Source organism: Lacerta agilis, chromosome 3 (genome assembly GCF_009819535.1).
Source record: "Lacerta agilis isolate rLacAgi1 chromosome 3, rLacAgi1.pri, whole genome shotgun sequence".
NCBI classification, from domain to species: domain Eukaryota; kingdom Metazoa; phylum Chordata; class Lepidosauria; order Squamata; family Lacertidae; genus Lacerta; species Lacerta agilis.
Window position 1 is genome coordinate 80,081,579 of NC_046314.1, and position 14,335 is coordinate 80,095,913.

A 14,335-nucleotide genomic window follows, 5' to 3' on the forward strand; every position below is an offset into this window, starting at 1 on the left:
TGCACAGTGTATTGTGATCAATTATGTGAGTAGGGCTTACCTACCCGCCTTCCAAATATTGTATTCAAGTTGGCACCCTTGGGCCCAAGTACATGAAGTACCACCTTCGAGCACGATGCCTCCCTCCCTTTTTGGGCTATGGCACTCCCTCTTAACTAAGATTCATTTGTCACCCATATATTTAGATGCCAACATAAAACATATTTATTTTTCCAGGATTTTGGTAGCTAGCTGCATGTTTTAACAGAGAGGGGTTTTTTGTCCACTACTTTGTGTCTTAAAGGTTGTACCTAATCTGTCAATGTTTTAAATGACTGTTCTATGATGCTGTGTGTGTGTTGTTAGGGAAGGACAGCATATAGTAACAATAGTTAGATATAATACACATTGCTGTCTGAAAGAGGGCCTTGTAGGACCATCAAGTCCAGCTCTTCCTCTCTTTTAAATCTGAACCAGTGAAGGTCCTGTGTGAGTGCCTGGAGGTGCTTGGAGGGCGGCTAATGGATTGAGGTTGAATCCTGACAAGACAGAAGTACTGTTCTTGGGGGACAGGGGCGGGCTGGTGTGGAGGACTTCCTGGTCCTGAATGAGGTAACTGTGCCCCTGAATGACCAGGTGCGCAGCCTGGGAGTCATTTTGGACTCACAGCTGTCCATGGAGGTGCAGGTCAATTCTGTATCCAGGGCAGCTGTCTACCAGCTCCATCTGGTACGCAGGCTGAGACCCTATCTGCCCGCGGACTGTCTCACCAGAGTGGTGCATGCTCTAGTTATCTCCCACTTGGACTACTGCAATGCGCTCTACATGGGGCTACCTTTGAAGATGACCCGGAAACTACAACTAATCCAGAATGTGGCAGCTAGACTGGTGAGTGGGAGTGGCCGCCAAGACCATATAACACCAGTCCTGAAAGATCTACATTGGCTCCCAGTACATTTCCGAGCACAATTCAAAGTGTTGGTGTTGACCTTTAAAGCCCTAAACGGCCTTGGCCCAGTATACCTGAAGGAGCGTTTCCACCCCTATCGTTCTGCCTGAACACTGAGGTCCAGAGCCAAGGGCCTTCTGGCGGTTCCCTCGCTGCAAGAAGCAAAGTTACAGAGAACCAGGCAGAGGGCCTTCTCGGTAGTGGCACCCGCCCTGTGGAACGCCCTCCCTCCAGATGTCAAAGAGATAAACAACTACCTGACATTCAGAAGACATCTGAAGGCAGCCCTGTTTAAGGAAGCTTTTAACCTGTGACTTTTTGATGTATTTTAATATTTGTTGGAAGCCGCCCAGAGTGGCTGGGGAAACCCAGCCAGATGGGGTACAAATAAATTATTATTATTATCATTATTATTATTATTATCTAAAATTACCTAGCTGCACTACTGCTTGCAAAGAATGTGTGAGGGTTAAGAGCAAATGATTAGAAACCTAATGTCTGGACAGCTGGTTCTTGTTTACAAATTTCAGTCTCTTTAAAATCTTTATTGTAAGCACACCGTTAAGAGTCCAGTATGAATGCTGTTTTAATTTAGTAAACGTCAATGGGTATTTTTCTAAAGCATCCCAAATTCTTTTCCTCTGATATGAGATGTCTTAGAATGCAACACTATAATTGTATAGGATTAAGTCTCTTTGAAGTACCGGTAAGTTACGCTTGCCTCAAGTATACATTACAGGTAAATAATATAGGATTCCTAAGACTTTCATTGTGTTTTATTTTAGAGAGTGGGTCCTTGTTGCAGTTGCTGTTGGAAGGGAATTATGAGGCTGTTTTACTAAGTAAAGCAGTCCAGGATATTTTCACAACACCTGAAGTAGCAGAAGAGGGTACCATTGCCAGCTACTTAGAAAAGCAGATTCAAAATTATCTGGACTGTTCTTCTGCAGATACGGATCCTATGGAAAGGTAAAAATAATTATTTCAAGAAGAAATTTGTTTTTCATACTTGACGGTATAAAAATTAATAATATCAAAATAAAACAGCTATTCCAAACACATCCTAGTGTACTATCTCAGAAATTATGGGTTGTATGTCTTTTGAATATTTAGTGTTCAGATTTTTCAGTTTCTCAGGCATACCAGTGGGGCAGAACTGACCCCAAAGCCTGTAAGAACAAAAAACATTGATTTTTTTCACTAAATTAATGGGGAGGGTTTAACACATCATAAGGCAATGTACAATTATTGTAGAGGCCTTCCTTGAACATGGAATTATGGAGTTAATTATAAAACAAAAGTTTTATAATTCTTTTCAGAGCTGTTATGGTTTAACCTCTCATGTTTCGCCTTACCTGTTGACAAGAGGATTAAAAAGCAAAAGCAAAATGAATTATGAAAATAATTTGTAGAATCAATGCAAATCTGCAAATCCTGCAACATGTTTTCAGTAACCCTAGTAACTGTAGACATCTGTTGTAAGAAAACTGCAAGGATTTACTATGACTATGAGACTTACATATGAGGCACTTTGCACCATTTCCCTATGTGTACCTCTTGAGCCTTTTGTGTTTGTATCGTGGTTTTTTAGCCATATTATATTGGGACTGATTTGTTCTGATTTCCCAGTTCTCGGTGGGCGACCACATGAGAGAACACATTGAAATATTCTGAATTAAAACTGAACAGCTCTATTTGTCCTCCGTAACAACAGTCTAACAAAGTATGTTGTGCATGTAGTTGGGCTTATTAAAAAGTTCTACTGCAATCAGTTGTATTCATGAAAAACCAAGCTGCTTCTTAATTCAGATCTTAAGTATGCTTCTTGCGTTGTTGCTGCTGTTTGCATTGCAATTGCTAACAACTTTAATGTTGAAATTTTAAAGTGGGTTGTTTTTTTAAGGCTTCCCTGGTATTTAAGGGAGGCATAAACAAAGGCAGAGAACAGAAGCAGAAAAACAGAAATGAAGAGCTGTGAAGACAAATAAGAGACAGATGGAAGCATAATGAGTGAGATCCAATGTATTCTGAGTGGACATCCACTTGCACAACTGGGTTTCTCCTTCCTCTTCTCCCAACTTGCAGCTCCCCAAACACCCCCAGAATCTGCACAGGAGGGTTGGGGACCCTACAGAGCAGATTTTTAAGCTGTGCGTGCGGGAGGAGAGAAACTACAAGTTCTGTTGCACAAGCAGATTTCCATTGTGTAAGCAGGCTGCCACAGTTGGATCTCACCCAAGGAGGAGTCATGTGCAATAGCCCCTTCCGAGGAATAAATAAGCGCCTGGTCATTGGGATCAAACTCATTATTTTTACATCTTGGTATTGATTGTTATAATTGGCAACTGCTGTGATGCACAGATTGCTCTTCCCTGGCATATCTAAACTGACAACCTGTGCAGATGGGGCAGGACTGTGCTTCTCATTGATGGCATTCCTATTTTAAGAGGTTAGGTGCATAATAAGATTTGTTTGGTGCATTGGGTTAATGAACATAGCTGGCTCTGTGCTGACCTACATGTTTTAGAGTGTGTACAGGCAAGTTCTGCCTTTTATGTGCCATTGCCTTATGCATCTAGCCATGCAACAACCTCTGATAAATCCAGAGATAATTTTATTTTCTCAGTTTGAGGGACATTTCCTACCCTCCTTCTGGTTTGGGAGAAGGGTAGAGGATTCCTCCATTACTTATGCTAAGTTTGGAAACCATTTTTATCTGTCAGCAAAAAAATTAATTGGTAAGTCAGTTCAGTACTTGAAGTACGTCAGGAGAATAAAATCTTACAGCCTTCCTTGAACAATTGAGTTAAATGTTCTTCAGATGGATATTTTTTCATGCAGATTTGTAAGTGTTCCATTTTTTGGTGCATCTTCCATCTTTTAAACTAAAGACTTGTATAGAAGGAACAGGACAATTTCTACCTACTATTTATTTATATATGTATGACCGTATCAATAAAAATGGAATTGTTTATTGTCTTGCAGGCAAAGTGTGGTGTTTCTACTTGGTGTGGGGAGCCTGCAGTTGTTTGTACAGAGCAACTGGACTGGGCCTCCTGTTGAATTGCAACCTCAAGACTTTTTGCAAACTCTATTACTAGAACAATACGACGAGGTACTGTTCTCTTCTCTCTCCTCCACCACCACCACCCCACTCCCCAGAACAATAGTATAGTCACTGTCTTTTAGTGGAAAAAAATATTGATATACATCATGCTGATCTTACCTTGCTAGGTGTAAAAATAAAAACAGGGAGAATTGCTGCAGGTGATCTTTTATTTTCCTCATGCTGAAACTGCTCCTCAGAAATGGTTCAGCATTGTCACAGAAGTTAAAGCTGATGTATAGAGATTGTGCTCAGCTTAGGTGTACGTTACGAGAGAAACCTTAAACCTGCAGTGGAAGAATCCATTCTGCTTTGATTTTAGTGGGCAATTTGCATACAGCATGCCATGTACTGTATAAGTTCAGGAATTATTGACAGTGAGAGGAGGAATTCATGGTTTCGAAGCACCATTTGCAACATGAACTTTCACCTGTGTTTGAATTTCTGTATTGTATAAAAACATTTTGAGGTGAATGGGCTAAAGTAAATTGGTGTGTGTGGCACACATATTTTGCTACCTCTTGAAGATAAATTTGAAGTTGCCTAAAGTGAGTTTCTTGTTTGCCCCTTCCAGCCCAGTACATTGTCTACAGCTGTGCTGAGTCTGCTGGTTCTAGATGGTGAATCGATCTATAGCCTGACCTCCCATACTGTCTTGCTGATGCTAGCTAGAGCAGTGCTTGTGAATTCAAAGCATAAGCTAGAAGCTATACAGGTAAGGGGAAAACCACGAGGAAATACTTAACGTTTGTTTCCAGCTATCAGTGGGCTCATATTATTCATATTGTTCCTTGTACCATATTTGTTTCTTGAGTAACTGAGGAAAACAGGACTAAGTCTTGGAGGTTCAAAGGCACAGCGTAGTGAAAGGGTACGGCATGCAGGGTCAAATTAGTGAGAAGGTACTGAGTTGTAGCCTGGGAGCAAGTTGGGAGAAAGCAGAAAGGCAAGCAAATCCACAGTCGTAGTAGCTTCTGTAGTAGCTGCAGGAACAAGGCTTCCTTGCTTGTTGTTCCTGAGGCAGCCACTCATATTTACTGCCTGGCTCTCTGACCCCCCTTGGTGTGCTTTCTCAGAGTGACTCAAAACCTCATTAGTTTGCACTTGGCTCCCCCCCCCCCAAGTTCATCTACCACAGTGGTTGATGAGGATTTACGTGACACTGTTCCTGGTGTCCAGTCACAGGCTCTGAACCCTTCATTCATTCATTTAAAAGTGTTTCTAAATTGCTTAATGTTTTTTTAAAATTTTGTAATTTTTAATACTACTTTTTAAATATATACTAAAAATGTAAAATTTTGTACAACTTGTAAAAAGAAAAAGAAAATCAGTTAGCAAAAATGCAAGCTAAAACTAATAAAGCAGTATAATGTCCCAGGGAGCTTTGACATTTTGAGTAGGCCATTCTGCAGTATTTTTACCTTGTGAACAATCAACCTGGAGATGGTTGGATCTGTGCTCCTTAGTGCCTGAAGGAGGCTCTGTCTGATATTCCTGTGCTGGGCTAGTTCTGTGGGCTGTGACAGAGTACTGTGAAGCATTTGTGAGTTGTGGCAAAGTACTGTGAAGGATCCCTGAAGCACAATATTAAAACCTATTTTTCCCCCTTCACTGGTAACACATTGCTGTTCCACTCATTGTGCATTTATGAACATTCATTTCTTGCCTTGGGCCTCTAAACTGTCACACTAAATAGTATAAAGAAATAAATGCCACCATGGAATTGGTGAAATGTTTTAAATGCAGTTCTATTACTGTATTTCTTTCAACCAAGTCATAACAAAACTCTTTCCAGTCTGTGCTCAGAAAAGGGAAATGCTTCTGCAAGTATAGTAGCAAACCGGTGTCACCCTCATGGTAATTGCAAGGCATTATGTCTTCAGACAAAATCAGCCATTCAGCTGTGAATACCCTTTGCCTTTTTCAGTGTACTGTATTGTTTGTTTCTGTTTATTTTAATGATAATTTTTACAGTAGTCTATGCATTTTTTCTGTACTGTATTTTAATGATACATATTCCTGCTCTAAGACCATTTGGTGAAGTGCAGATTATAAATTATAAGTGACAGATTTCTTCTGATTGGACAGCATGGAGCATATCTTTTCAGTCTGTAAGTCTCAACAGACTGCAATAGAGTCCTGACTGAAAATAATCTCTAGGGGATAGGAAGTATAATACGGAGTTCATTATGTCCTCAACTGCAGTTTGGCAGTATATGCACAGTCATTGTTTGTTCTTACAATGGTATATCTGTTGTTGTTTCAATTTCTTATGCACAACTTAAAAAAAAATCACAGTCACAAGTGCATCCTAATATTGTATTTTATATTAAGTGACAAAGGGCACTGTCTGAAAGCATGATCTCATGAACGCTTTCCACAGAGAAGGAAGTGGAAGCCCTTGGAAATATTTTTGCTACTTATCAGAAGTCAGGACTCTGACACAGAGGATCATGAGGGCAAACAGCAAAGGTGCTGAACCCTGGCCCAAGCACTAACATGGGCAGAGCCAGACACATACCCACACCCCACGAGATGGCATCAGCTGAGTCGTATCCCACTGAGGAACTGATCCCTGTTACACCAGGGGGCTTGCATTTTCTGCCTGAACACTGACACAGGCATCGCAGAAGGCAGGAGCTGAATTAGACATATTCAATGGCTGCCTACATGGTTGGAGGCAGTAACACTTGCGAATGCGAGTTGCTGGAGACCACAGGAGTGTAGAGTGCTCTTGTACTCAGGTCCTCCTTGCGAATTTCCCACAGGCATCTGGTTGGCTACTGTGAGAATAGGATGCTGGACCAGGTGGGCCGGGAAGGCTCTTCTTACATTCCTAAGTTCAGGATTCCCTTCCCCCTTTTCCTAATAGCCACTTCCTTTTACTTGTCTTGCCAACCAAACCAGAATAAATCTGCAGCCTTAATACAGACATGATGCTAAAACACGGTGTAGTGTTATGAGGAAGAGCAGGAATGAGTTTGTACACTCCTCCACACATGAGAAGAGGAAGTTTAAACTTTCCATTTGTGGTTTCCTATTTTTCAAACACTGGTTTGAATAATTCAGTCCAAGTGAATTGAACCACCAAACCTTGTTGTACGTTGTGTGTTTTGAACAAACCAGAATAGCCAAATGGTCAGGGGTGGTGGGAGTTCTAGTCCAATGTTGTTGTTCTGGGTGTTGGGAGTTGTTTAAATATCAGTCAGAGACTTTAAAAATTTCCATATCGGGCAGCAATATATAGTCGTTTGTTTTTATTGTGTTCACATAATGATGCTTGATCAATGAAAAACTGAAATATTAGTGAACATCCAAAAGAGCCCAAAAGGTACTTTAAAAAAAACAAGTGCTTTTTTATCTGGGTTGTGTGTACAATTTTCCTCAAGACATGTTTTTTGTATTGCAAGCTTTGGGTAACAAAAGACTGCTTTTTGAATCCCAGTGGAAAACTGTCTGTAGCATTAGCAGCAGGGTGGCAAACAGCATTTACAGTCTAACATAAACTGCCTTGTAGGTTCTTGAACAAAGTGTCAAAATGTAAGAGCTGACCTCTCTAACAGTGTCTCCCGAATACGTACCTTATTTTATTCAGCTTGATAGCATAAGTCATATTTCATTGTGTCCCGTGTGAGACAATACAATATCCATCCTGACATGTGTTTCTAGAACAGTTTTAATAAACTGCATGTGACTGCTCCTTGAGATATATTTGTCCTCAAATCATGCAGTCCTTATGATGCCTATTGCAGGCGTGTTATACCATAATTGCCTTGTACTGAGCAGAAGTGGCAAAACCAAACTAGATGACTAACTAAATTTCCCATTAGATGCTCTAAAAATGGTATTCTGTTACTCCATAAGAACCTCTGTTGTCTTATTTCAGTGACATTAACAGTTTTCTGAATATTCCAAGGTTTGCACATTTTCAGTCGTTCCATTTTCCTATACTAGCTATATTATTGTTTCTTTCACTACAGTTTCCATTCTTGAACTAGATCGATTCAAATCATTAGTTTTTCTACGTCTGTGCTGACTGGCATTGGCTTCCTGAGGTTTCAGACAGGAGTCATTCATAGACCTTTTGTATATCACCTACCACTGAATTGCACCCTTTCCTTCCTCTCCCACTGTACAAGTTCCCTTTCTAGAATATGAATCCCATCATCTTTGTAGAATATATTTTTCCAGGTCAGGTGGTCTCACTGTTACAATGAATTGGCTGTGTGATAAAAGTACAATTAACGTGTGAATGTGCCCATAATAAAATAGAAACATGGGGATTTGAAACCAAGTAGATTTAATGTTTTCAATATTCTTCGCTCCGTTTTTAGACATTGCCTTGGTGGACTCTACGGTGTGTGAATATCCATCAGCAGTTATTAGAAGAAAGATCACCTGAACTCTTTGATATTGCCCAGGCCTGTATACAACAAGGTATACTTAAATTTGACATTGGATATTAGTGGGAGAATCACACGTTGCATTCTATTTGGATGACCATTCTTTTCTTATATTTGGGATTATTTGTGTGTGTGTTTCGATTGCTTAGCCCAGAAAGCCAATCATAAAAAGTTTCATGTGAACTGTTTTTTAGGACTTCTGAGAGAACTATGAAAATAAATGAATTTCAATGCACCCTGCTATTGATTTGTAAAACATTTGCTCACTGGCTGTATTTTGATGTCACACTATACTTTAGGATTATATTCAACACTTCATGTGGAAAGATCTGCCTGGGGGACTTCCCCTTCTTCTTCTTCTTCCCTCCCCATGCATAATCTCCTCTGGAGGATCTGACTATCCCTGCTGTAAACACATATAAAAATGGCATTTAAAAAAAAGTCAGGTTGAGCGTTACTAGGATCTATGCAAATTCTGTATTCAATTACATTTGCATTTGAAATGGCGTGATTTTAATGGATGCAATTAATGCCCTAAACATCAGTGTATAACTAATTGGAATGTTGCTTTCAGTGAGCAATATAAACCAATGTTCTCCTTCATCCTGAAGCAGCCTTGCAAGGAAGGCTATTATTAACATAGTAATTGTAGAAATAGAAAGAAGATTCTTTAAAGAAAAGATTAATTACATTTAACCTCACTGCAGGCAGCACTGCACAGTGGTTACCACACAGTTTTTATGGATATTGGTCCATTTCGATTTGGAAGTAAGTCACAGTTTGTTCATTGGGATCCAAGTAAGTATATGCAGGATTGAAGAAATAAAGACAAAATGATCTCTAGCAACCTTAACTTTTTTTTTAAAAGGGGGGTGGTAGTGTTACTGATTAATTAGAATAAAATACCATTGAACACAAGAACCCTGCTTGATGAGACCAAAGACTCGTATATTTCAGCATACTATTCCCCACAGTAACCAACTGGAACAGAGGCATATCTAGGCTCCCTTGCATCCTTGGCAAGGAGCCGTATTGGTGCCTTAACCCATCCTTTGTGCCCTTGGCAAGGAGATGTTGGCCACCCAGAGCAGTAAAGGAGCAGTCCTGGGAGCAGGTGGGCAGGCTCCTAGCCACTCCAAGTAAGAGTAGAGATGCTGTAATGATTGCAATGATGTAGATGATTCTGTCATACCAAGCCAGTAAGTGTTGCAGTCTTTGTGACCTCATTGTGTGGTTGGGTATATTTTATCCTTCTGTTCTTCCTGGATGGATGTTTTGTAACACTTGAAAGCTTGAAATACTTTTCAAATACAGGATCAAATTCTCCATAAATGTGCTAAGTTGCCTATTCTTCTTAAAAATGTCATCTTTAAATAGCAGCCAGCTTATAGCAATATTAGCAATTAATTGCAAAGATGTGTACAGTCTTGTAATTTGACAGGCACTTATTCATTCAGCTGTAAATGATTTCTAGAAATGTTCTTAGCTTTGTAAGTTTCTTTATCATTTGTGTAGCAAGCAATATAAAAGTTGACTGGAGCAGGGAGATGCAATGGTTGGAGAGCATGGGGAAGTCCCATTTTGAGAGTGCAGATCTGTTCTGCTGGCAGATAGATAAACTTGGGTGTCTTCTCTTTCTGTTTAATGTACCTGTCTCAGCTTTGTGGATAACAGCAAAGTATTATGATCTCAGTTGCTGATATCAGTGGGGCAGATAAAGATATGGCTTCATGTTTTTCGGCTTTAACAACAACCTCTGTTTGAAATAGGATGTGGTTAGTGATGACTGTGAAGACTAATTGGAAGATAAAACAAATTAGCTTTATATGACAACATATTCTGGTTTGATACCAAGAGTTTTCATACTTGAAAGCAGTATGTTGAAATAAATTATACTTGGCAGGTACGCTAAGCATCTTTTTATAAAAAATTACATCATTCGGCTATTACTAATATCTTGTAACTTTTTTTAAACAAAAAAAGTACCATGGAGCTCAGCCAGTTTCTTAAATAGAAAATCTTTACTAGAGCTATCATTCAATTCCTAAGTGCAGAGCAGTAATTTTTTACACACACACACACACCAGTCCAGCTTCTTGATGCCAAATCTATAAATATCCAGTTCCCTTTGTGTTTGAAAAGGGTATAAAGGCAAATCATTATTGCATACTTACTATTCTGTTACTGTGGTAGGATTATATTACTGCTCTGTCTGGTCTACAACCTTGACCAGCTTCTAAGAATGTAAACCTTTATAAAGTGCTTTCATTATGGGAAAATGGGGCTGTTTGGGATGTATATATGCATGAGATTGATCCATTCTTGTAAATAGTTTGGCAGCTTATTTTATAAAATGCACTAGAAAATAATCCAGTATTTTCAGAAATTGGTATTTGGATGAAATGCTTGGTACCATTTAAGGACTATAACCTTGCATGTGGTCCCTGACTTCTAATAATCCTAGTCATTTTGATAATGGTTGAGATAGGAATGGCCCATGAACTCAGGTTTACCTTTGCCCTCCCTTTCTTTCTTGCAGATCCCCCACCCCTGCTTTTCCAAATTTGATTACAGTGGAGTACTACTAGTTGTACTTATTATATTGCTACCCAAAGTGTGTGAAAACCTAGAGGACAAAGGAGCCTCTTTAAATTTAAAAAACTGATGTTGTCTTGTATTGAGTGGCAAGTCCAAGATGTTTTTCCTCTGCTTCTCATTTTTTGTTTTCTTCTCAGTCCCATTTCCTAGTCGCCTCAACACCCTTTTTTTGTTTTTCAGTGTCTGAAATTGAAACTTTATTTACTGATGACGAGTGCTGGCATCTTGCTGTTCAGTTCCACCTGGAGTGCGCTTACACGTTTTTGCATTATTATGAGTATAAAAAAGCCAAAGAACACTTTCTTGCAGCCAAAGACATAACCAAGTTACAGATTAATTTAACAGGTATGTTTCTTTTCCCACTTCTTGAACATTAATATTTAACACTAGCTAGGTTTTGTGTTACTTGAAAGTTGGAAAAGGAAGATAATGGAGAAGGTGTTCAAGAGTGCTAACCTGTTTCTGTGGTGCTTTATTTGGGAATTAACTTCAATGAAATCATAGAACCGTAGAATAAAATTATAGAATTGTAGAGTTGCAAGAGACCCCAAGAATCATCTAATATGACCTCCCTGCAATGCAGGAATCTCAACTAAAATTTTTGGTTTTTTTCTAGAAGTATAATTTCTAACATAAGAAGTACCTGCTGGATCAGGCCAGTGGCCCATCTAGTCTAACACCCTATTCTCACAGTGGCTAACCAGATCTTTGTGGGAAACCTACAAGGCAGTATGCAGGATCAGGGCTCAAGAACACTCCCTCTTTCTGTGATTTCCAGCAACTGGAATTCAGGTGCATATTAGCCACTGGTAACCATATCCTCCATGAATTTGCCTAATCTTTTAAAACCTTCCAAGTTGGTGGTCATCACTGCCTCCCATGGAAGCAAGTTTCATAGTCTAAATGTGTCCTGTTAAAAAAAAAAAGTATGTCCTTTCATCTACCCTGAACCTTCTAAGGTTCATTCAGCTTCATTTATATCCCCAAGTTCTAGTGTTGTGAATGAGAGAGAAAAACTTTTTGCCCACTTTCTCATGCCATGTGTGATTTTACAAACTTCCATCATATGACGTCTTCTTCACCTTTTCTCTCAAGTAAAAGTCCCAAATGCTGAAACCTTCCCTCATGGAGAAGTACCGGTAGCTCCAACCCCTTGATCATTTTGATTGCCCTTTTCTGAACTTTGTGCTTCTTTTAGTTTTCTGCTTAGGATGCCTGTTCATTAGATTGCATATGTTTCCTTGAATACTGGTTGCTGGCACAGAGGGAAGTGGGAAATGGACAGAAATCCCCTGTTCAGTTCAGAAGGCTTATATGTGGTCAGTCTTTAGGAACTTGATGCATGAACTATCTCACTATTCATTGCCTCTAAAAATAACCCCGTCTCAGTTGGTAGAGCAATGAGGCTCTTAATGTGAGGGTCATGGGTTTGAGACCCACGTTGGGCGAAAGATTCCTGCATTGCAGGGGGTTGGACTAGATGACCCGCGGGGTACCTTCCAACTCTGCAATTCTAGGATTCTTCCATGATAATTGACTATTTGGTGGTTCTCTGTCTTTTTCAGCTAATTGTTTTGGTGCTGGCTCTGCTTTGCCTTATTTCTTTCCCCACTCCCCACTACCTTCTCCTGTTTTATCTTTTAACTGGCATGTTCTGTAAAAAGCTGTATGATCTGGAGGAATTGCCAACATTGTGGGATGGGTTTACGACTTGCAGCTGGTAAGCTTTGGGTGAAGAAGAAATACTGGAGTTGGAGCATTTAGAGTAAGCATTAGCACATCAAAATACAGCTGTGGTTTGTATAAACATGACTCAGTTGGGAGTCTGCTTCCTTTGATCTCTGCCTTGCTCTTTCCAATTTTAATGTCGCTGAGCCTAAGTTAGTTGCGAAGTATGAGGATGTCATGTACAATCCTTGAAGAGAACAGAGGTCTTCATTTGCAAGTGACAGGCACACAGTTTAATAATGGTGAATGAAATTACCATGTGTTGTTGTTGTTGTTGTTCAGTCGTTCAGTCGTGTCCGACTCTTCGTGACCCCATGGACCAGAGCACGCCAGGCACGCCTATCCTTCACTGCCTCTCGCAGTTTGGCCAAACTCATGTTAGTAGCTTCGAGAACACTGTCCAACCATCTCATCCTCTGTCGTCCCCTTCTCCTTGTGCCCTCCATCTTTCCCAACATCAGGGTCTTTTCCAGGGAGTCTTCTCTTCTCATGAGGTTTAATAATGGTGAATGAAATTACCATGTACAACAATACAATAAAAAATAATAATGGGGCTTTTTGCAACAAGAAAGTGTTGGCTTCTCATTCCTTTAGGAATGTAAGCTTGACCAAGAGGCAACACTGAGTTACTGATTTTACCTGTTAATAATGTACAAAGTTAGTGATCTGCTGACCTGACACATCTTGTTGAGGAAGCACCTATCACACAGAGCACCAGGAGCACCAGCATTATATACCATTGGGGTGAAGAGTCATAGCTCAGCAAGAGAGCACATATTTTTCCATTTAGGTTCAATTTCCAGCTGCTTCTATTTAGAAAATTTCAGAGTTAGGGCTGGGAAAGGACTCTGTGTGCAAGACTTTGGAGAGCCGTGTCAGTAAGGATAAACTGAACTAGCCTAGATGGACCAATTGCCTGACTTTGCTTAAGAGAGCTGTCACCTCTTTATATTCTCAGAAATGCATCAGAGAGCACCTGCCAAGTATGTTATGACAGGAGTTGCTGTGATTCTAGGGGCATAAAATTCTCAATATTAATTACAATAAATACTTAAATCAGGATTGGGACATAGTTGGTTCATGAGCCATTCTTCTGCCCTGTTTGTTGCACGTTATCTTTGCTCTTATTTGGGCTAGTAATGCCTATCTGCACGCAACTCATGAATTGATTTGCATCTATGGATGAACTTGTAAGTATTCATGATTGTCTTACAGAGCTAGAGTCCAGGTTCTGTTTGACTGTGCATGCTCAGGTTAGCATAGGTTTTATGCTGCAAGATAATGCCGCCTATTTTTCGGTTGAATTTAAAATAATCAAGGTTTCAAACTATACATTCCTTAATGAGCAGGCCAAGTGGAACTTGAAACAGGGTGGAAAAAAATCAACAAATAATCAACTCTTACTGATTTAAACTTGCCGAGTTTTCAACTACAAGGACATTTGTCTTAATATAATTGTCCTCACGGAAGTTTCCTGTGAATTCGTGCCAGAAAAGAGTGGAAGAAGAATTGTACATTTTAATTTTAAAGAGCATGTAGCACCTGCTGTACTTTAAATTATTTAGTGTGTTG

At 39.8% G+C, this 14,335-nt stretch overlaps 1 protein-coding gene across 1 annotated transcript in view; it reads left to right on the forward strand.

Annotated features, from left to right (window-relative positions):
* The window catches only part of TTC27 (tetratricopeptide repeat domain 27), an 89,853-nt gene that overhangs the window by 1,518 nt on the left and 74,000 nt on the right, over window positions 1-14,335 (forward strand). The window contains exons 2-6 of the mRNA XM_033144485.1: window positions 1,714-1,897; window positions 3,914-4,043; window positions 4,609-4,749; window positions 8,369-8,471; window positions 11,216-11,380. Of these exons, the coding sequence (XP_033000376.1) occupies window positions 1,714-1,897; window positions 3,914-4,043; window positions 4,609-4,749; window positions 8,369-8,471; window positions 11,216-11,380 (723 nt within the window). The remainder of the gene's footprint in view (window positions 1-1,713; window positions 1,898-3,913; window positions 4,044-4,608; window positions 4,750-8,368; window positions 8,472-11,215; window positions 11,381-14,335) is intronic.